The 24,670-nt window shown below is 40.1% G+C and overlaps 1 protein-coding gene across 3 annotated transcripts in view; it reads right to left on the bottom strand.

Moving 5' to 3' along the window:
* FGF12 (fibroblast growth factor 12) overlaps positions 1 to 24,670 on the bottom strand; it is a 529,784-nt gene that overhangs the window by 328,476 nt on the left and 176,638 nt on the right. Inside the window, exon 1 of one of the 3 annotated variants that reach the window (XM_037158498.2) lies at positions 14,000 to 14,543. The exons of the other annotated variants lie outside the window; for them this stretch is intronic. Within the exon in view, the coding sequence (XP_037014393.1) occupies positions 14,000 to 14,090 (91 nt within the window). The 5' untranslated portion in view covers positions 14,091 to 14,543. Of the gene's footprint in view, positions 1 to 13,999; positions 14,544 to 24,670 lie in introns of those variants that run through there. 3 annotated transcript variants of the gene reach the window in all.

The raw sequence follows: 24,670 nt of genomic DNA, 5'->3' as shown, positions 1-24,670 counted from the left end.
CACTAGATTTACAGCAGCAGAAATGAGCAAATCACAACTAAAGTTATAGGCAAGAATGTGGATGGATCTTGCAAACACAATATTGGACCAAGCAGCTGGACATAAAAGAATATACACTGTGTCACTTCGTTTAAAGTTTTAAACTGGCAACCTAATCTACAGTGTCAGAGGAAGATAATTGCTGCTCTTGGGGAAGGTAGTGACTGGATGGAAACACAAGAAGAGCTACCTGGGGGCTGGTAACGTTCTGTGTCTGATCTCCACGATGTTTACATGGGTGTGCTTTCTTAGTGAAATTATACCAAGCTACAAATATATTATTCACGCACTTCTCTATATCTAGAACGTAAATAAAAAGATTTCCAAAACAAAGTTTAGGCATGCAAAAAAATCATTAACATAACTGCATTTCTCCCATAATCCTTTCTCTGGTTTCTTCTTCTTTTAAATTTAACATCTTTCTTATTCCTCTGTAGAATGTTAACACCTCATAACACATATCCCAGGCCGTTTACTATTAAAGTGTTTGTATACATAAGCCCTCCTTCCCCACAATACTGTGGCCTCCCTGATGACCAGGATCCTACCTCTGAATTCTCACACTACAATGCACAAATTGGGTCAGGACACGTCTCTGAATGAAGTTTTCACTCAAAATGGCTTCCTTTGAAATAGAATGTACATCAGTTGTTGGTATGTGGTGTCTGTTTCTGGATTTTCATCATCTAGTAATATGAACATTTGAAATTCTGAAGGCAGGTTTAGTGTTCTTTAAGATTCGCTGGATTAAAAATGCAACACCTTCACTTGTAAATCTTCCCTTGCCAATCATTCAAGCCATGGGAATTTATGCTGGTAACTTCATCTCTTTGCTCTGAAGTTTCCCCACCTGTAATATGGGAAAATGATGTTTGCCTCACAGAAATGCTATGTGCCTCAAGAGAGTTGATATGCATAAGTGTCTGTGCACTCCAAAGCACTGTGCAGGCTCAGGCCCTGTTCTTCATTGTCTTCCAGGCGTATCCCTGGCCTTTTCCATGTCCTGGCATTACAGCCACTGCACCACGCTTGAGTAAAATAACAAGGCTCTGTGGGCGGGAAGACAGTACGAATGCACACTGGTTAGAAAGCCCTACTTTAGAAAACCACAATCTATTAAAATTTAAAATTCTGGCTCAGATGGGAGCAAGGCTTTTTGTCTCTCCTTCAAGCAATACAGGGTGGGGCAAGAGTAGGTCTACTGTTGTTCATACGGCAAATAATACAGTACTTAGGAAATGTAATAATACAGGAATGAACTGTGTTTTATGCACTCACCACTGTAAACCTACTTTTGTCCCTCCCTCTCTGGGTGTCTCCATTGGTAAAATGAGCTCAAGCACACAAAGCAGGTCTATGAGACAGACCATCCTAAGCATCAGCTACAGCTAGACAGGTGTGTCGTCTATCACATAAAGGCATCACACAAAAGCATCACAACACAGACTCCAGTGTCTAAAATGGGACCATGTCACTGTGTTTATTCATGTTCCCGGGGAACTCCGGGTGGTGCCACAGCCTTTATTTCATCTTACATCTCTAATCAGAATTGGTAAACAACGGACCAATATGTGAACAGGAAAAATGCACTTATTTCATACGTTTAATCATGTTTTCTAGTCAGAGGATACTTAGCATTAGTTAATACATGAATGCAACCTGATTCATTCATTTCCTAACAAATTGTTTCTAAGTTTTTCCCTTCCTACTTTCTCCACTCCCATGGGGGGGGGGAGAGAAAAAATACACCCCACACACATACACACAAGGGTAGGATTTAGTGTTCTTCCTCTGAAATTAGTGAGATATTAGTAGCAAAATGTGAAGGTTGGAGAGGAAGAAATGACTATCACTCATTACATCAGCAGAGAATTTGTTGAAATAGATACATTTTTGTATTTCCCAAAGTGTGGTATGCAAATGACTGTGGTGACACCCAAATAAAACCTTGAGAAATTAGGGTTATAGTAAAATTACTATTTTAATGTTAAAAAAACAGGATTTCCAAAATAAATACATAAATAAATAAATATAAAATTAAAACCCCAGAAAGTTAAACATGAGCTCTTAAAGATATAATTGCTAGGTCAAGACTAAGTTAATTTTTAATATGTTAATTTAAATTAAAAAACAATTTAAGGAGCACAAAGATACAGCAAAATTATACAGAAGGTACATGAATGTCTAGAGTTTGGAAGCTACTGTCTTGGTTAATATTTGCGACTTAGTTAATATTTGCACCTATCAGTAGGTATGGAAGTCTCCTTAGTGACACTTCCCTATGAGTCAGTTCCAAAAAATTACCTTAATTCATAATAGAATTCAAAAGATAAAAAGTGATAAAACTGTAATATTAAATTAATCCAGGAAAAATAGAAAATGCTCATGTTACTGTGCGATCAGAGGAATAACTGCTTCAGGAGATCTCGGCAGTGTGGGAAACCAGGCTGTGCCCCTCACTGCGGTTCTTGGTCTCAGTTCCGGGCCTGTGTGCCTTTAAACAGATTTCCTCCTCGAATCTAGCTTGTTCTTCTGTAAAAGGACTAAATTTCCCCAAGCTTCCCTCCAACAACATCGATCCATGAGTCAAAGTATAAAACATTAACTCTGCATTAGGAGCACAGTTAGCTGTTAAATATGTCAAATAGACTTATCATTAACCAGGTGGACCATACAGTAAATTCATGCTTCTTCCACCCAATATACCTACTTCTTCAGAGCTGTGTGTTTAAGGGCTTTATTATTCTACAGTGAATTTTACCCCATAAAGAAGGATCTAAAGAAGCCCCAGAGGCTGACATTTTTTTCTGTCATTTAGAAGAGATCAAGCACACTCAGGTAACACTATCCTGACCGCCGGGGTCACAAGACAATGACAATACACACCCAGGGATTCACCTGAGGACTTGGGGATGGAAATGGCAAGTACTGTACCCTTGCCACCTTCTAAACTAAACTCAGAATCCTTCCTACTGCTTAGCACAACCAACCACTTCTTGAATCTGTGCCTTCCTGTGTTCTCCGGGCCTCTATCAGAGCTCAGAAAATGAACTAGCTCTTTCTCACATGAAGTTTTAGACTTGACACAAAGTGCTGGAGCTAGAAAAAGTCATCTATCCCTGCTTCATATCAGAGGTTCACATCCTGCTGCAATATCTGTACAGTCACAAAGTGTCTGCTTGTACACTTACAATAACTGAAAGCTCATCAGCAGGCAAAATATTCACGTGTGGTCTCTACGATCGCAGTCACGGCACTCCCTGTTCATCCCAGAGCTGCCTTCCAAACTCAATCCACCAAACCAAAGTCCACTTCCTTGAAAACAACAGAATATCATATCCCACTGCAATCTTCTCTAGGCTAAAAATCTTTATGGCCTTTGCCTAATCTTTACAAGTCATGACTTCAAGTCCTGTTAATATTCTGGTTATCATCTCCCATCTGTATTATTGTGTAGTGATATCTCTTGGGAAGCATGACACCCAAGACCAGATACAGTATCCTCCTTCCCACTTCCAAACATCTAGTGACTAGCGTGGAGTACAATGGTACAACCCGCTCTATCTTTCTATTTCCTTTCTCATTTGTAATTTTTCCCATAATTTGGGGGACACAGATTGAAACATAGCTATAGCACAGAGAAAGGTACCAGTGAAGCTCTGGGGCTTATCTGCTTTTGAAACCATTGTAGGAAGAATTTGGGGGTCTGGGTTAACGTGTAATTCCTATAGTCTCAGTATAGTCTCATTAATGATAATAAAAAAGTTATACTCACCTGAGGTGGACAAAGTTAGACACCTACATATGCATTTATATGGTTATGTGTATATATATATATATATATATATATATATATATATATATATATATATAATGTATATATGTATACAGTTTAATCAATCAGCCTAACATTGTACCACAAATGATGGTGGAGTATGAACAGGCATCTTTCCAAGATACTTATGTCATGTAATATGAAACCATGTTTACAAAATTCATTTTTCACAATTCATATCAACAACTATGTATTTGCTAGTCATTACTAATCATGAAATATGTTTTCACTTATTTGGTATTCATAAGTCCAGGGTGAAAGTAGGGAAAGATTAACATGTTTACTTTCATACAAACATACAAAACTTGTCAAAATTCAAAGACTCTGTAAATTACAGAACCCAAACTGTAACCCAAGCCTTTGAATTCCAGATTCAGTCCCCCTTCACAGTATTATCCTCCCTAAATAATCAGGTGTCTGGGCACCTAGTCTGGTTCTAAGACTCTATACATTAGGTGTAAATATTAATCAGCCCCTTTGACTTAATTGTTTGAACATGTTGGAGCTTGATCTGGCAAATTCATGGCTATTTCTGTATATTCATACAAGAGCAGAAAACACATGACCCATCACTTCTTCAATGGATAACTGTTTGCCTAAAATATTAATAAAAGTGTTTCTAATCACAAATAGTAACAGCCAGACACTTCCATTAATATCCCCCGGGAAAACCACATGAGCTCTGAAAACTATTAGCAGCATCAGTCACAAATGCTAATAGGAGGGAAAATACAGGAAAAAAAAGAGAAGGAAGGAAGAAAAAAGGAAAAAAAGAAAGGAAGGAAAAAAGGAAAAGGAAAGAAAAGGCCAAAGCTAAGAGATTAAATATTTATAAAAAGTCAAAATTTATAGCCATGTCTTCTGCAAACTCAAGCCAATGGACTCTCACCACCATGGCCTAAAACAGACATTCCTAAATCCAGCTACACCCTCTAATGGGGGGGGGGGGGTTGAAAAGTATAAGCACAAGGGCCCTTTCAGACACAGCTTCACTTTCCTAGGCAATCATTCTCATCAGCCTGTGAATGTACCACAACATTTTTCATAAAAACAATGCAACCATGATCCCACATTCTATCATTTCTCCACACAACTTTATTGCAAAACTCCTAGAAAGACTTCCTCTGCTCCCTGTAGGTTAGGGATAACCTCCACATTTCCAATGAAAGATCCACGCTCACTCTGCATTTGACTGACATCTCATTAGCATGTGACCCAGCTGGTCATTTTCTTTGATAATAGTTTCTTGCCATTTTCTTCACTTAACTGCTATTCACACAGTCTCCTGAATTTCCTCTGCTAATCAAGCTATTCCTTTGGAGCCTCTTGGACAGGGTTTAGCTCCTGATGGCTAAATATAAGGAGTATTTCAGGACTATTCATTATATCTCTTCTATTCCACATCAACACTAACTCCTTATGACTACATCTAGTTCTGGAATTTGAAATACCATCTACACACTGATGAGCCACACATTTGTATCTCTGGACCTTGTCTCTTCTAACTCCAGACCTTTAGCTTTCCATCCAATATCTCTATTCTATGTCAAATATAACATATGCAAAACACAACAGTTGAGTTTATCCCCCCAAGGGAACTCTATCCATCCTTGGTTCCCAACTTAACAAAAAACATCCCTCTTCACCTAGTTGCTCAGGCCTAGTTACTTGAGTCACCTTTGATGTCTGTCTTCCTCTAAGTTAGCATATCCTGTCAGCTCTACCTCAAGATATATCTCAGACCCACCTATTATGATTCTATTCCAAGCTGCTCATCAGAAATATTGTAACAACCTCCTAAATAGTCTTCCTGATACAGTTTCTTTTCATTCTACAGCAGAGTGGTCTACTTAAATAGTAAGTAGCTTATCACACCGCTGTTCAAAACCATTCCATGACTTCCCATAACCCTCAAAATAAATTCCAAAGAATTTACCAAAGGGATACAGGACTATAAACAATTCCCTTCTCTACATTTTTTCTCACTTTACTTTTACCACACAGTCCTCCTTGCTCCTCTTTAAATATGCCAAGCAGAGTCCTGCCTCAGGACCTTTGCACTCACTGTTCCTTCCAGCTTCAGCAAGGTTTCCCTCTGTTCCTTTGCTCCTCACTTCCTTTGGTCTTTGGGGGAAACGCCGTTCCCTCAGAGAAGACTGCACTCTCCAAAAAGCTCCTCTTTTCACTCTCTATCTCCTTAATGCATTTATGCCTCTTATCAGCACTTATTTTAGTACATAAGTGCCAGTTGTTTATTTATTTATTGTTTTACTTATGCACTAGAAAGTAAGCTCTTAAAAATAGACGTGGTTTTGTTTACCACTGAATACCCCAGCCATTAGAATAGTGCTATGCAAAGAGTAGGCCACTGATAAGTGAGTGAAGAAATAAAGGAAGAAATGAGAAAATTTAGCTTGAAATGCATGTTCTTTTGTGGTCCCATGCCTTGGGGCTGGTTTTCCTCTTTATACAACATGCCCTGCCTCATTTTCTATGCAAGTTGATTGCCTATTTATTCTTTAACAGAATAAACAGGCATCTGGGGCGACATCTTCCCTAGTAGACTTCCAAGACAAGCTTCCCTGAGTACACACACACACACACACATCACCATCACCAGAGGGAACTTCTCTCATTTTTCTCTGCTTTTAAGATAATATTTTCCTACCTCTAGTTTAGCACCTACCCTCAAGGATGTATTTTCCTTATTTAGATCTTTGCTTTCAAGCCATACTGTGAACTCCTTGGGGCAGGAGTTAATTTATCTTTATATTCCCAATGCCAAACACATATAGGAATTTAGTTGTACCTAGACTAGGTCTGATCACTAGTGCTCACACGGATGCTTCCATTTCCTGCTATCTGTGCTAAGTTGTTTTTTATTAGAAGCTGCTATTTATTAAAGGGGTTACTATACCTAAAAGTAGTTTATTTGTTCTTTATACCCTGATATAGTATCTACTTTTCACTATTGACTGAGGACTAGAGCCATCTAGTTCTCAATAACAGAAGTTACGTAGTCTAGATCTGGGCTGTCAAACTCATTTTCACTGGGGGCCACGCTGGCCTTGCAGTTGCCTTCAAAGGGCCCAGATAATTTTAGGACTGTGTAAATGTAACTACTCTTCAACTGTTAAGGAGATGAAATTACATTTGGCCCCCTGAACGTAACCACCAGGCTGATGTGGCCCATGGTGAAAATGAGTTTGAAACCCAGATCAACAACACCCAACAACATAATCAAAGACAATGATTATAAGGTCTAGATATTGGATTCCATTATCACAGCCTTTGCAATATTCGGGTTATTAGTCATCAATAAAAGAGTTTAAAGTAAACTTAAATAAACAAAATGCCCTAAGCTCTGTTGTGTTGTCCCAATTCACAATACAGACAGAAAAGTTTCTACATTATCAATAGAAGCAGCTTTCTTTATCACAGCAATGCAGAACAGAAAAATTTATATGCAACAAGATGTCATAGCTATTGGAAGATATATTCTAAAGAAGCAATAAATTACATGTTGCTAAATCTTACTTTTGCCAATAACTCCCTCTTCAAGACAATATAAAATGGAGCTTTATTTTGTCTGATATAGTCTTGTTTCATAAATGCATCAAACATAACAATAACAATAAATAAGTTGTATCTGTATCATGCATTTTAGGCGTTGCCACTTTACACTTCCACTATTTAGACTTCAAACAATGATTTGATGGAGTAAGGATGATTATAACCACTTTATAGATGATAATTTTGAGATTTACAGAGGTTAAGAAAGTTATCTAAGGTCATGCATGGAGTGAATGAAAGAACCAGATTCCAATCTCCATCATTAGAGTCCAAATCCCAAATACACTACGAGTTAAAAATCCTGGATTTGAAGATCCAGCCACTTTACACAGACATAGGGTTTGAACAGCTGCCTCAAGCTAGCTGGGCCGCAGTGTCTTCATCTGCCAAATAAAAGCTTGTATTCGATCCCTACAGTTGTTGCTAGCGCCCAAGTACAAGATTATGAGTCAACATCTGCATCACTTACACTGCACACATAATATGATCATTGGCCTCCCCTCCCTAGAAGATTATAGCACCGGTCTCATGTTTGCTTCTTACTGTCTATGTGGTGATAATGACAACAAAATTCATCAGATTTGCTGAAATTTGATTATGCTCAAAAGCTTCATGAGGTAGAGAGATTAATCAAAACGGAGCCTTAGCTCAGTTTTAATGTCTGCCTTCGAAAATCACTTCCATCTTTCTGAGAACGCTGGCTATTCTCAGCTGTAAGGAACCTGCTAAGGAGGATCAGGTGGCTTGGAAAACAGAGCTGACATAGAGCTGAAGTCACTGGACAATCTCAGCTCCGCCCATTCTCTTTCATTTATTTTCCTCTTAAACCTCCCCAGGGATGTGCTTCAGTCTTATGCATTCAGTATAGTTCCAGCTCGGCTAAGAATCACTCCCTCTCAACTCAAAAGGTGAGATGACAGAGTGCACCTATTTATAATTCCCAAGAGAAGGGGAAAAAAGGTGTTGCATACAATTAAAGAAAAACAGATTGGACTTCAGACCATTCTCAGTTGTCTCTGGGGACTCATGATACAACAAAACCAGACCCCCAAATAGGCAATTCTTCAGCAGTTGTGCAAATTCCTGTCACTCCTGTCCACTGTGCAACAGCCTGGGTCAAAAGACATTTGTTTCCTATCGACTCACTAACCTCCCCAGCTCAGGTTACTTTTCCTTCTGCCCCGTTCAATGCCCAATGGCTGCTGACAGCAATCCAACCCTGTACACAGAGGTTTTTCTTCTAGTCAGCATGATGCTGGATGTGAAAAATCAGGGAGTATTAGCCAAACAAGGCTGCTCCTCCTGTTACAGATCAGCATACATCCCTAAGTGAACATGCAGATATAATTACATACATGGCAGTTCCTGTCAGACAGCATTCTACAAGCGTCACATACATTAATTCACTTTACTCTTCATCACAGTCCCCGTAAGGCAGGTGCTATTGTTATTACCTTTTTGCAAAAGAGGAAATTGAGGCCCTGGGAGGGGGATGGTTAAGGAACTTGTCCAAGAAGGTCACATACTGGCAAGTCTCACAGTCAAGTTGAACCCTGACAACCTGGCACCACAGTCCACACTCTCAGCCACTACAACAGACTACAACGGACTACCTCATCGCAGGTGGAAGTTTCTGAACTTCACATATTTGTATTCATAGGGATGAATTTCAAAAACATAAAGTTCAGTAAAAAATAAGATGCAGAGAGATAGTTACAGTTCAAAACCATTTATATAATTTTTATTGTTGTTCTATTACAGTTGCTCTCCCTGCCATTTATATAATTTTAGAAACACCCAAAACGATGTTACATATGACATGTGTTAAGAATATAAACACACGGACTGAAGTGACACTTGTCAAAGTCTTTATAGGTGTCACACCTGAGGAGAAAGGGCCTCTGGAATATAGCTGGGAGCAGCTCCAAGTGACCTTAATTTAATCAGTAAGGTTGGACTTCTTTACTTTAAAAATACCTGAAAGGAATATGGCATAAAGTTAATTTGTTCATTCTGAGTCTTAAGTATATTAGCACTTGTTATGTTAATAACTGGTCATTTCTGTACATTGTTCTTAAAAATAAACAATGGGTTGGACAAAAAGTCTGTATAATTTTTTCCATAAAATAAAAGATATTTTTCAGTTTCACCAATAACTATTGATTTGGATATTTTGAGTTTGTCAGCTATCTCCAGCATGGTATAACACTGATTGGTCTCAATTAATGTCTCAGTTCGATCACTGTCAACTTCAACTAGTCTACTGACCGTGGAGTATCTTCCAGTGAGAAATCTCCAGCTAGAAACTTTGCAAGCACTGCTGACACATGTGATCAGTCATTCCACCTTCACCATACACTGCACGAATCTTTTTGCCTTTCAGTTGTGTTTTTACCTTTCTTGAAATAATGCAGCATAATGTGCTGAAAATGTTGTATATTTTCTTCCATATTGCTACACAAAAATTCACCAATGTTGTTTTTTTTTAAATGCACACTGGTATGACAGCTGTCACAATCTGACAAAATTGTTTTCAATGAAGTTAAAAACAACTAAGCACTATTGGAGCCATTGTATGGGAAAAAACAAATGAATTTTTTGGTCAATACGATACATATATTTGATCTTCTGTTCTTCATAGTGCCCTACAAATTCCAACTCCATGAATGCCCATTTCCAGCTAAGGTAATGAAATCCATAATATTGCATTTGGAAAAACAGTATCACATGGTCAACCATCGAGTGCTAGTTAGCCCAAGGCAACTACAACTAAACTATCTCCAGCTGAGAGTGATGAAGATGCGTTAACAACCAATCTACTCAACCATAACTTGAACTGAGCACATGCAATCACAGAAGCCAAAAGTAATCATCAGACAAGGTAACAAAAACAAAAAACATACTGAGCTCCAAATACAGCAGTCCATTCTAGAATAATGGCAATGCTAAGAATGACACACTATAGACACCATTAACACCTTAATTGGGATTTGTTGTGTTCACATATTATCTCCCTTATCAAATAACAAGTTGTTTTAGAACCAAGTTCATGTAGGCCAGGCCCATGGCTTGGCACATGGTGGGTCTCAGTAAATACTAGGTGAATAAATATATAAATGAAGTGACATTCTATAATTTCTTTGCTTTTCCAAAGCTAAACAAATTAAGCAATAGGATAGCCAAAGAAGCTGAACCTTAGCATTCTTTAACTAGATAGATACCTTTTTGGAGGGGGTGAAGTGTTAGTAATTTTTGCTTACTAGGCTAGAAATTAGAATTTTCCCTTGTCATAGAATCTCCTCTGTTTTCAGAGGGACTATCTTGTCAAGCCTTTCTAATCATACAAATAGAAGTCAATTCCTTGTTCAAGTTAGGAAGCCAAAAGGCCAAAGAAGTGACTGATAGCCTCCATTTTCCATATGTGGCAGTTTTAGAAAATGCAACACCATCTTCTCATTCTATTTCTCAACAAGTTCAGGTCATCCCCATGGTGCCTGTGAACACAGAGCTGTCACCAGGCTGGCAGAGAACATTGCTGCCTAGAATGCCTGGTCTCAATTCATCTTCCTGCTTCAGCCTTTGAGTATCCGGAACCACACGCGCATCTGCTGTCTCTAGTCAATGAATTACTTACAGATGCTAAAATGGGTTACGGGCAGGGGGGTTTCGCTGTCACTTTGAGAATGGCTTCCTGAAGACTTTACCTATGCTACCTACCCACAAGTTCCTCAGTGCTGAGGTCAGACACTGAGCCTATGATTCACTATTCTCAAGTTCTTCCAAGTTAAGCGAATAATTAGTGCCTTAGAGAATGATCCAGCTAGCAGCAACAACCCCTCTCCCCTCAAAAAAAGAGAGAGAGAGAGAGAGTGATTTTGTGCCACTAAGTTTTATTTAAAGACCATGCAATCGAATCCCAGCTGGCTTCATTGAAGCAACAACGTGGGCAATCAGTGACACCAACTGCAATGCTCTCATTTCTATAAACAGTAATGAGTAGAGGGGGTAGGAAGGTACTAGAAGCTTATGTATAAACAAGAAAGATTATTTCAGCAAGAGAGATTGTCTTTGCAGATTCAGTGTCTTTCTGATCGGCTCCCTAAGAAATGCAAATTCCCTGCAACATTTAATAGCATTAAAAATATTCCGGCATGGAATTCATAGCATTATACAATGAAAATAATATGTCATAAAGGTAGCAATTTCATAAGCTAAGTTGTACAAAGGAAAGTTTCTTTGTTTTAAAATATTTCATTGACATTAAGGGAACAGAAGTATAAGTACTCCCTGGATGTCCCTTTCTAACTCAGAGAATAGAATTTGCACCTTCCTTAGAAGCCAATGAATTATATCTGGTCATGAACAGATGAACTCATGTTGAAGTAGAGTCAGAGAAGAGGTATAATATAAATATCTAGGTAGGAAATCTGAATATGAGCAATGCTAGGTAGGATTGAATTGAGTTGTAGGTTACTTATTTTTGTTTTAAAAAACCTGCTTTTTTATACCCACATCTTATTTTAATTCAAATACATTCTTCCAGTAAAATATCCAAAGATACTGTTTCTTTCCATTAGATGCCATGTCGGGCTCCCTTTTGAACTCCTAAAGGCTTTCATACTCATGGAGACTAACATAGATCCTCAGCAGAATTCATCATTCCTTCACTATGCTGACCACATCATTTTAAAAAGAATTCCCCTAGAATGACAGTTCCCCAATATAACCAATTATTCCACTCCATAAAGATGCATGCATAAATAAAATGCAATTGTTTTTACAGGATCACATGTTAAATCTAAGATTAAATAAGATACGAGGACCAGGCTGGAGCTATCCTTATTTCCACTTTTTTCAGATAATAATGCTAAATTAAAAAGTTCTTAGTGATCTTACTGAGGCTGCTTAGAACTAAGTCTTCTAAATCTCATGATCTTGCAAAAACGTATGCTGCCCAACCACATATGTAATCAATTCTGTTTGGATCTGTTACTATTTGGGAAACTGGCTTTACATGTAAAGTGAATATATTTACTATTTTACCGTGAGGAATTGTCCTGTCTTCATTACACGCCATACATACTTTAAAATGTTTTACATGTAGGAAAGATATTCAAGTTACAATCAATGCATATTTAATGTAGAAAAGGAAAATTGACATCTCTATTGGCCTCCTGAAATTCGTATTTTCAAACATAAAGCATCAGCATCAACTGACTGTTAGTTTATAACATAGTGGCTTGGAATCTTTTATCACTTATAAATGTGGTTAAAAAACGTTTAAATAATATTCTGAATTGAATACAGGCAAAAACACGAGATCTCATGGCTGGTTCCATTTCAAAAGTATACATACATTGTAATATCTCACATATAGTTAAATTATCTAACTAGTTCTTTTAAAACAGTTTTATTTCGCATTTATTCGAGTGATGAATAACCGGAAGTCCAAGTTTTAGGAAGGATGAATGAAACCTATATATATTCCAGTCTTTCCAAATATAATCTTCATAGCTCCAGAAAAGAGTGAAAATAGGTAAGTAACCAAATGAATCAGACCCACCAAAATAGCATAAGAAGTTTTAAACATGAATCCTATTATAATATTGTTGAATTTTTGAACTTTAAAGTCATTTGTAATTCATGGGCCCTCCAAAAATTGTTTCAAAAAGACACACTTGTTCAGACTTCCTCTGCCCTCACACCCTACCCCCATTTTGTAAGAGAAAACCAAGGACACAAAAAGTGGATTAGCACTTGCAAAATTACTAGAGGTAATCATTTTACAGGGAATTTACACCTTAAAAGAAAAAGATGGACGATGAAAAATGTTGTCAAACAGCACACTATTTCCTAGGATTTCGCAGACAACAATCACACTGGTGTAGTTTGATATTTTTTCATTAAGTTTTTTATTGTTTTTCTCAGTACTGCCGGTCATTTAAAAGGAGCCCGCTTCTCCTCGCCTCCCTGCGCCCTTCCTGGGGGGCCCGATTCGGTCAGCCCCGAGCTGAAGGGGGCTCTGCCGTCTCCGCGAGGAGGACGGAGACTGCTCGATCTCCAGGACGAAACGAACTCCTGGGCGACGGCCAGAGTCTACTTCTCAAACAAAGCAAGGAAAATAAACGATACCTGCCTCGCCAGCCACCTGTTTAGAAGTTCCCTCTCCTGCCGAACGCACCGGCGACTTCTTAGGAGAGACACTGAGCAACTGTTCCCAGTCGCACGCCGCCCTCGCCAGTCACAAGGAGCGAGCCGCCAGGAAGTGCGAAAGCAGGTCACTGAAAGCGCCCCTCAAAAAGAGACCCGCGGGTTCCAGTGCAGGCGCTGGGTGACAGCTACAGCATTCTATAAAGCGCTGATGACTTCAGGGATTAAAAAAAAAGGACAGAACCCGCGGTGGGGCCATTATCTCGCCCCAGTAAGTAGACGCCTTCCCTGCACCACCACCTACCTGCGCTGAATAAAGAAGGGGAGGGAAGAGGAGAGGCCGGGGACTTGGTGGGGGGGGGGGCGCGGGGGGGTAGGACTAAGGAAAGAACGTTTTCTCACCACTTAGGCTGTTGCTGGTCCTCAGGCTCCTTCCACAGAGACACTGCAGCATATGCACTCCTTTCTTCAAAGAAAGCTCAAGAATCTTCATGGAGAAGCGCGTGTGTGGGGTTCGTCCACTCCCCGCCCACCTCCGCTAATGATCCAGCCGAAAGGCAGGGGCCAGTCCTGTCCAGCCGGCTCTCGCGTCCATGGTGCGCGCGGCCCAGGTGGAGAGCAGTTTGTGCCGCGGGCCGGCAGGATCCGGGGCGCAGGGCAGGAGCGATCCGGGCGCCGGGGCCACGACAGGCAGGGAAGGAGGAAGTGCGGCTCTGCCCGGGCAGCCCCCCGGGGAGCCACAGGCTCGGCCACACCCCCGTGGGAGCGAACGTGACACTTTGGGACTTTTCCAAGAGGCGACTGGTCCGCAGGCTGGAGGGTGACTGGGTCGTCTCCCCTTTCCAGGTGCCGGCTCCCGGGGGAACGACGGCGGGGTCCCGTGCGGGCCCTGGCTTTCCGGACTCCAGGCTCAGGGCCCTACTCCTCCTTTCAGCGTGGGGCGGTGAACACTGGGCCCCGTGGGCTGCGCGCGTGCAGAGGGCGACTGGGCGTGGGAATGCGGCGGAAGGCAAGCGCCCGCTGGAAGGACTGGACCCCGGTGCCTGCAAAGCGTCAGATGCGACTCCAGGGAACTGGAGAGTAGGGGTGGGGAGGAAGGGATACGGAATAAAGAAAGCTCACGGGTGCGCGAGTGAGCGGAAGGTGTGCCTCGGTGTGGGCCGAGCCCCGATGTGGGAGTCGACCCCTGGATCTTCTGATGGGGGCTCTGTGACCTTGGGTAAGTCACTTTCCCCCTCTGTATATAGGGGTGGGGGAGGGTGTGGAACAGAGAACTGCTTGTTTTGTGATCGTCCCTGTGCCTTCCAGTGTCCTGGAGAAGTTTAGCAGGGGTCCAGTGGGAGGCCAGTGCAGGGGAGAGGGAGGCCCGAAGGGGACTGAGGGCGGGCGCAGGGGAGGAGAGGCAGATGAGGAAGAAGATCAGAAAACAAGAGCACTTCCCTTTGGCTCGAACTTCTGACCCCAAAGATGACCAGTCAGCTTCCCCTGTGGGTCTGAAGGTCTTGATTATATTTTCCCCAGCAACGTCTTCGGCTTTATTTATTGACTCGTTGGTTAGTTTGTTCATTCATTTGCCCCCAGGGGAAACCATCAAAGCCCTTTTGGAAGGCTTATGCGCGAAACCTGCAAAGAACGCTGGCAATGGGACTGGACTCCACCCACCCTACCCGGAATCTCAGAGCAAGAGGCATCTAGAGGACTCAGCAGTATAGCAAATGGTCAAGAATATAAACACTGGAGATAAACAGCCTAGATCCAAATTCTTGCGTTATGTGATCTTGAACAAATTATTTAACCTCTCTGTGCCTGTTTCCTCGTCTCTAAAAAAGTTATATCATCTACCTTCTATACCCCTTGTTGAAGGTTAAGAAAACACTTGACATAAAATAACGGCTATAATAGTGTTAACAATGGTCACTTAGCACCCCACCTGAGGGTTCTCCCATCACTCTCACTTTCCAGTGAACGCCAGTGTCCATACTAGTGTCCATGTTCCCGCTTGGCCAGTTCAGGTATAGAGAACTCACAGTTCCCAAGTTAGTTCATTGCACAAAACATGTCCGAAGGTTTGCACTGACACTGAGCCAACAACTTCTTGTTCGCTCCACCTGTTGTCCCATGGACACCTAGCTCTAGCTGGTTAGCTCCTCCCTCCAAAGGAGTAAAAATGGTTTTCAACCCCACTTTCCTTTTTCTCTTCCCTAGGCTAAGCCTTTACAGTTCCTATAATGTTCTCTAAAAGCTTAAGTTGTCTGAAAAGGAATTTCTTTCAGAAGTCACCTCCTTTTTCCTCTCAAAGGTGGCAGAAGAAAGCCAGAACATCTGGACGGCCTTCAGCCCACAGCCAGCCCTGGCTCCCACTCTTTTAGTTCCTTTCAGAATTTGGCTACTGCCAGGTAAGATCATTGGAGATGCTTCCAAGACTCAGTAAGATACATACGTACGTACAGCCAGGCCTTTCCTCCAATCATCTGTGAGAACTGTTCCCTGGAACCACCCAGGCTCTGTGGGCTGCAAGGTCCTTGAAGATCTTGCTAACGCTGCCGCACTGTCATCTCTGGGCAACCTGGGTCATGGCTAGCGTCTTTCCGGTCTCTTCGGGAATTAGTGAGAAACTTGGCTCATCTGGGGATTCTACCATAGAAATTCCCCCTGGAGGGAGGGGCAATTAGCAAAAGAAAAACACCTAAAAATAGTCCTTTGTGCTGCAGCACAGGCAGAGAGCTTTCCGGTGGAGCACTCCTGCTCTGGAACCCAATGCCAGAGCTATCCGTTTACTTTGAGATACAGTAATGCTATTCCTTGAAACATAGCACATACGTGCATACACACAAATGAAGCAAGATCCTGATTCCCTCGAAGGGACCAGAATGGACAAGGAGGTCCATGTGTGAATTTAAAATGCACACAATGTCCTGAGCATCAATTTTCGTACTTACCATGAACCTCTTTGCCTACCAGCCAGAGTCAGTGCAAGGATTCAGTGCGGTGAAACTCATGAAAGTACTTTGAAGATTTGTATTATCTTTGCCAGATAAGGTGCTATTCCCAACTTCCTGGATTCTAAGTGCCCCTCAAGGGCTTAACATACTGGCTCATTTATTTCATTACAGGAAGGGTTCACATGTGAACCTTTTGCCTCCCCAACAAAACTATAAACTCTTAGAAGGCAGGGCAGGAAAGGTCACTGTCACGATTCATATTCAGATGGTCTGTTGTCTTCTGTTTAAATGGCTGTTGAAGTGATTCTTGTGGTCAAGTGTATTCAGCACAAAGGAAATGAATCATCACGGTAGTTGAAAACCAACCAAGGGATCATGTTAGCAGATTTTTTGTAGTTACTGAGCTCTCAAGTGAGTTCAGATTAAACCAAAGAAAGCATGTGGCATTTTAATGCATTTTTTTCTTAGTATACATTATGGAAATTGGATCAAAGCAGATATAAAAGGGTATTTATTGATCACTAGAAATTTATTACTTAAACTTATTTTTTTAAATAAAGGTTATTACCCTTATCAGGACTTCAATGTACATGTTTGTTAAAGCCACTCCAAAAGCGACTTCCAGTTCCACATTAGGTGCACAGATGTAGTCTTCCTAAAGCATCTTGGGCAGTACTCAAGGAGAACACACTTGTACAGCCACCACAACATCCAAACACAAGACAGGACAGACAGTACTAGTCAGGAGCACAATGGACAGTAGTGATGTGGCAAATTGTAGTTTAAAAAAAAACTTCCCAACTTTCTGCTTTCTGTTTGTATTATTCTATAAGCCAAAATCAAAATTTTACTGGCAATTATATTCTTAAATTTTAAATTCAAAATACATTGTCATTTTAATGACCAAATTTTAAATTATGTGTCTGTCTCTGATTGAGTTATTGAGTTGTTTTGCTTTTTAAGTTAGGCATTCTTTCTGTTTTTAATTGACTTTGGACCAGCTCTAGCAAGTGACTCACATGTGTGGCTTCAGACTGGAGTAATCACTTTCTAAGAGTGATTTAAAAATCTGGTACATAATGAAAGGTGAGCTTGTTTCAACTCCTAGTGTCTAAAGTTTTCCTTTTTATAAAGAGTTATTTATTCATAGTTTGTAGGAATTAATAATTGTCTGAGGCAGTTCTGAGATTTTTAAGCAGTGACTTATCTATTTTCTGTTCATATTAAACATAGGAATCTGCTGACTCTTGGCATCAGCTGTGCAATTAATCAGTGTATTTATCTGCTTGGAAGCCCACATTGAGTCAGTAATAAGATATTCAAAATTGTGCCAGGCCAAAAACTTTTAATGAGTATACTAATGACAAAATGTCTATCAAGTGGAGAGTAAGTTACATTTTCAAAAAGCAATGAACAGAGAAACTAAAAGACCAGCATCAGTGTGATAGTGCCTTTGTTCTGTGTTGTATGTCCTCCACCAACTGCTGGGGTACAACCAGGCCTGTATCTCACATCTCAGAAATGCAGTCAAATCCAATTGGATAGGCAACTGCCACAGACTGAATGTATCCCCCACTCAGATTCTTACACTGAATTTCTAACCCCTCGGGTAGTAGAAGTGGGGCCTTTGGGAAGCTTCTGGGTCATGAAGGGGACTCCTGCCCTTATAAAAGAGACTCCAGAGAGTTTCCCTTCTGCTTCCATCATTCAAGTGCATAGCAAGAAAACAGCCATCTGTGAAGCAGGAAGCCAGTCCTGAACAGACATAGGATCTTGGTGACTTGACCTTGGACTTCCCTGGCTCCAGAACTGTGAGAAATAAATGCTTGTTACTTAAGCCACCCAGTCTATGGTATTTTTGTTAGAATAGCCCAAACACACACAGATGGCAATCAAATCAATCTCATTAGCTAATATGACAGAAATAGCCACTACCAGCTACGTTTGCTTTATTAATGACATATGGTCTAAATGACTTGTAACCATTTTCAACAAAAGCAAACACCTGAGTCTTTTTAAAAATTTATATTCTTCCTCTTGTTCTTTATTATTTGTTCTTCTATTTCTTCTCTAACCTTTTTACTTTGAAATAAATGTAGACTTACAGAAAAGTTGCAAAGTAATACAGCATTCATGTATACTATTTACTAGTTTCTAAGGTTAACAACTTACACAGCCAGTGTACAGCTATCAAAACCAGAAATTCCACAGGGCACCATGCTATTACAATAAACTACACACTGTCACCGGTTTTTCAATCCCTAATGTCCCTTTTCTGTTTCAGGATTCAACTGGGACCCACATTGCATTTATTTGTCTCTTTAATCTTCTTCAGTTAATGAGAGAGCTTCAGTCTCTACTTGTCTTTCAGAACAATACTTATTAAAGTATTGCTCAAATATTTTTTCAAAGATTTTATTTATTTATCTTAGAGGGGAAGGTAAGGAGAGAGGGTGAGAAATATCAATGTACGGTTGCCTCTCGTGCGTCCCCTGCTGAGAACTGGCCTGCAACCCACGCATGTGCCCTGACTGGGAATCGAACCGCGATCCTTTGGTTCGAAGGTCCGGGCTCAATCCACAGAGCTACATCAGCCAGAGTGTCAAATATTTTATTGAATGTCTTTTAATTTGGGTTTTCTGGTGTTTTCAACTGATTAGTCAAAGGTTATTAATTTTGGCAAAAATGCCACATTAGTGATGTTTTTATCTTTAGCCTTTTACAGTGTCTAGTCAAAATAGTATTCTTAAAAATAACTCAGATTAGTTCCTTTCTTCCTTTTCCTTGTCAGTGGAGTTTATTCCATTGCAATCCAGTTATGTCCATTTATTATTACTTATATTCCATGCCGGCTGATTTTAATTAACTAAAATTAATTAACTTTATTTCTTTGTTATTTCAGTATGTAAAACATCTGTAATGTCCTAAGAACCTTGTATAGATTTCTTGTATGAGTGTTCCTGTTCCCCACTGCCCCACCAATAGACTGTCTTGTCCTACTATTTCATTTTTGTCAGTTTAATTGTAATGTCACCTTCATTTGCATATCTCTAATTATGAGTGAGTTTGAACATTTTTAACTTGCTTGAGAGCTTATAGTTTTTCAAAGAAATTGCCTGTTCATGTTATTTTCCCATTTTGCTACTAGGAAAAAAAACACCACTTTTAGAAGCCAAAGAATTTATATGTATGACCCATGGACATGAACTAAGGGAGGGCAATGCATGTGAGAGGGGGGTGCAGGGCAGAGGGGAATAAAGCAGGGAAAATGGGACAATTGTAACAGCATAATCAATACAATATATTTAAGAAAATAAAATACCAGAAATTGCCACCAAGAAGGGCAGTGGAATTAAATTATATTAATTAAAACATTTTTTGGTATAGTTCAAAATAAGGTCATTGTCACTGGAAGAAGGGGGTAAGGTTTTAAGATAACTTTTCAGTCACTCATCTATTCATACTTTCCATAAATATTTAGAAACTGAACCTTGCCCTAAAAGCTAGTAAAGGAAGAGAGATTTGTAAACCATAAATAAAATACAGCTTTCCAATACAGGTAGCACTTCAGAGCTCAGTGAAGGTACAGAGAAAAAACTGGGCCATTCTATCTTTTGAGGGAGAAACAGCAGTTAGGAAAAGCTGTATGTAGATTAAGGAATGTGAGCAGAACTGAAGGAGGCATCTCTCCTCTGAATATACAATGTCCAAAGCTTAACAAATGCTGCCATCTTACTTCCTAGCCACAGCTAATAGGCACTATACCCACCAAAGAACAAACTCCACTTCTGAAAGACCCAGCACCCAAATTCAGGCTCTATCTACCTCCAACCCTTTCCTACATTCTGTCACGTCACTGTGAGACACAGGTAGTAATTCTCATTTAATTTAAGCACTACATCTTACCTTACCAACTAAAAAAATGGCAACAAATAACGTTGTTACTCTTACAGGTGTTTTCTGGTAAAACCTCCTGACATCCAGCTAAGGTGTAAGACTCATGCATTTTCCTCCAACCATCCAGCCCTAGACACTAATCTTCAAATAAATAATACTTCAGGGTTTGTTGCTGGAGTTGGAGGTTTTCCATTCTTTTCTCCTAACTCTGTAACATTTTGTTTGGAATAAATGCAGAGCTTGTCATTTATATTTTTTTTTAAACTTTAAATGTGAGTTATATAAGTCAAATAGAAGGAAAATGTTTTTACCTCATTATAGGCAAGTATGAGTTGTGTTTTTTTTTGAGAAATATGAAGTCAATCAATCCAAGATAGTTAATACTCATGAAATTCAGGAAAACAACAGTTGCTTATTAGTCAAAACTCACTACCAAAATATAGGCACAGTTCTGCCCTGGCTGTATGACTCAGTTGGTTGGAGCGTCACCATGCACTCCAAAAGGTTGAAGGTTCAATACCCAGTCAGGGTACATATCTAGGTTTCAGGTTGGAGTCCTAGTCAGGGCATGTGCAGGAGGCAACTGGTCTCTCTCTCTCCCTCCCTCCCCTCTAAAAAAAATCAATAAACATGTCCTCAGGCAAGGATTAAAAAACAAACAAACAAAAGGTAGGCAGAGTTCTAAGTGGGCATTTTCACTGCTACCACCTGAACTCTTTTCAGACCCTAAAACTCCCACTCAGGCCCTAAAATGCCACCAGCTACCTCTTGGAAGTGTTCTCCGCTGCCTCCTAACTCTACCCCAAATCATTCACACACATGGGTGAGTTCCCACAGCAAACGATCGTTCCTGCACCACAGAATTAATTTTATTCTGTCCCTTCCCCCAAGAGATTACAAGCTCCTCTACTTACACACTGAGGTATCTGTATCTTTCATTTTTCTATCTTAGTATCTGGAACTTCAAATAAATTATTTATTAAATATGGATAGAATGAAATCGATATTAAATAAACATTTAATGTTTCACATTGCTGAAGTAAAATAATATGGGGACTGTTACTGTGGCTTTTTCATTTGGGGAACATTTACAACTGTGCACTGAATTAATAAACAACCCACAAAGAGTTTAGAGTAAGGATTTATTATAGAGTAAGGAACTATGCAGGAGATATAATTCACCTTTAAACATGTGCAAATCGTAAGATTCACTCATAATCAGAAAACTTTAAAATATATGAACCATAAGATTCCATTGTTTAATTATTTGGGTTTCAAGGATAAAATGTTTGATAAGCGGGGGTACCAGAGAGAATGTAAAGGAAACATTCTTGGACAGAGCACACACTGAGTCACTTATGGATGGCAATTCATCACTATCTATCAAACTTTAAAAAGCTACCTTTCCCAAATGCCTTTCCTAGACATGAACTTCCAGATACAGTTTCGCAGAGTGAGCAAGTGACAGCACACAGGTACCAGTACCGCCCCGCTGATGTGCCATCTGACGCCAACGATGTGGGTCCAGCAGCTGGGGGGGGGGGTTCTGAAACTGTAAAAATCATCAACTCTGTCTCAATATGAAAGGCCTCTAAGACTCATTATCTGAAATTTAATTCATGAATTTATAATACATGAAATTTAACAAGCATGTGAAAGAATATTAAAGTGTGCTACAATTTGCTCGATGTAAAAAGAATGTGCCTACATCTGTGCTCGTCAATGCACAGACTCTTCCTCAAAGGGCCCACCGGAAACTGGCAGCAGGTGTGGTCTGGGGCGGGGCCAGGGCGCCGAGGACTGTATCTCGTTTTGTACTTTTAAAACGTGGTGCTATGTATGTATATTAATTCTTCAAAACAAAGAATATGTAAAATATCGTAATGGTTAAATATATAAATTTTGTTTCAGTTAAAAAAGTATTTATCACTAAGGCTGATTATAAAATATAGAAAGTGAAGGAGATCCACTAGAAGTGGAAAATGTCATTTCCAAGTAGCCAATAGGATGCCGTCCTGATGCCGAGTCAGCAGACTTAAGTCAGAATCCCACCTTCTCAATGCCTAACAACAGAGTGTTCGTACAAAAAAGTGTTTTGTATATATGAGACTTATCCTCTACAATGAATGGGGTACGTGACATAAAAAACAAAAAAAGAACTAAGTGTCACAGGTCAGAGATAGTCCTCTTATTTTCATTTTAATTTACATACTAATTTTTTAATGAGGTCTTAAATTTAGGTAACATTGAGGGAAAGTAGTTAATATTAGCATACAATTGAAATAAACTGTATTTGACTTCTCCATGCTCTCATGAAATTTCAACAGTCTTGGGTATTAAAGACAACAAAAAATAATAAAGACCTCCATCAACTCATAATAAACACTCAACAAACCCCTTCTAGTTTACACATCACCCATTCTCTTCAGATAAAAAGTCTTCTTAAGTTTATAGTATGATCGAGGTCTGTCTTGAAAAAGTCCAGCCATTGTTGATACTGGTTGTATATACTGCCTACCTGTTAAATGAGTTGTTATCTTTATTTCTGTTCAATGCATGTTTGTTGAGCATACAATGGGTATCAAAAAGATGACCCCTACCCTGTGTGACCTCGTATGTAGGGCTGTGGGGAAGAGCAAATAGCTATACAAATAGTGGTGATGAGGATAAAGATACTTGAAAACTATTGCGAGAGCAAAGATGAAGGGGCAATTTCATTTGCCTAGGAAGTTGGTAAAGAGCAAAAAGATAAACTCCAATATAGTGACATTGGACAAGAATGGAGTTTTCCAAAAGACCAATAGAAAAAGGAAATTTATTTGTGGAATGGCTCCATTCAGGGTTTAAGGGAATAAAATTTCAACATGAGTAAAACAAAGATAGACAATATTTAGCTTCTTTCAAAGAACTGAAGGCAAAAAAGGAGACGGTGACTTCTCCTAAGGTCACATGGCTCCTAGTGGCAGAGTTACCATTCACGTCAGGACACTGCCTCCCAGTGCAATATTTCCACCTTTTTTGCCATTTTTTATTGTTGTTCAATTACAGTTGTCCCCACTTCCCCAGCCATTTACTCCCCACTGCACTACCTACCCCTCAGCTTCCACAGTTAGTATCCCTGCTCCTGCTGTCTTTGTCCGTGGGCCCTACACACAAATTCCTTGACTTGACCCTTTCCCTTCTTCCTCCCCACCCTGTTATCCCCCCCTCCTCTGGTCACTGTCAGTTTCTTCTTTATTTCCATGTCTCGGTTCTGTTTTGCTTGCTTGTTTGTTTTGTTGATTAGGTTCCACTTATAGGTGAGGTCATATGGTATTTGTCTTTCACTGTCTGGCTTATTTCACTTAGGACAATGCTCTCCAGTTCCATCCATGCTGTCACAAAGGGTAGGAGCTTTGTCTTTCTTTCTGCTGTGTAGTTTTCCATTGTGTAAATGTACCAAGTTTTTTGATCCACTCATTTACTGATGGGCACTTAGGTTGCTTCCAGTATTTTCCTATTGTAAATTGTGCTGTTATGAAGATTGAGGTGCATAGGTTCTTTTGAATTGGTGTTTCCGGGCTCTTAGGGTATAATCCCAGCGTGGAATTGCTGGGTCAAAAGGCAGTTCCATTTTTAGTTTTCTGAGAAAATTTCATACTGTTTCCATAGTGGCCACACCAGTCTGCATTCCCACCAACATCCCAGTGCAATATTTCTTTACAAAACACTATGTGCTTCTTCTGGTTTTCATAGTGTTTTAAAAATCAAACTTATTTTGTAAAATAACATAGAAATTATTTCAGGGAGTTTTCCTTGTTCTGGAAATTAAGTTTTTTCTCTGCAAATTCATCTGCTTTCCAGAAGCAGAGGGCAGCCATTTGTTTACAGACCTGACAGCAGCAAATCTAACATTGCTTTTGCAGGGACTAAGCAGTATGTACTAGTGTCAGCTTTCTGAACAGGGTCTGGGAGAGAGTCTTAGTTATGGGTTGGGCTAACTATGACAACAATAAGCTTTAACTGTGCTAATACAAGTGTTTGTGGATCTAGGGTCAGGACAGGGGAGGAGGAGAAAAACTAACTGGAACCACTGACTCGAGCCATAGCAAAGGCTTGATGGCGATTTCGGACTTTGGAAACGGAATGCTTTAGCCTCCCTTAAGGTGCCTGTGTTGCACATGAATACACTCACAAACATACACGTGTTTGTATGCGGCCCCACCCTTGGGCAGCTGCAGAGCACAGCGTGCGG

Source organism: Artibeus jamaicensis, unplaced genomic scaffold (genome assembly GCF_021234435.1).
Source record: "Artibeus jamaicensis isolate MK-2021 breed Jamaican fruit bat unplaced genomic scaffold, CSHL_Jam_final contig_466, whole genome shotgun sequence".
Taxonomy (NCBI): domain Eukaryota; kingdom Metazoa; phylum Chordata; class Mammalia; order Chiroptera; family Phyllostomidae; genus Artibeus; species Artibeus jamaicensis.
Note: the sequence above shows the minus strand (reverse complement) of the source record. Positions and strands in the feature narration are given on the sequence as shown.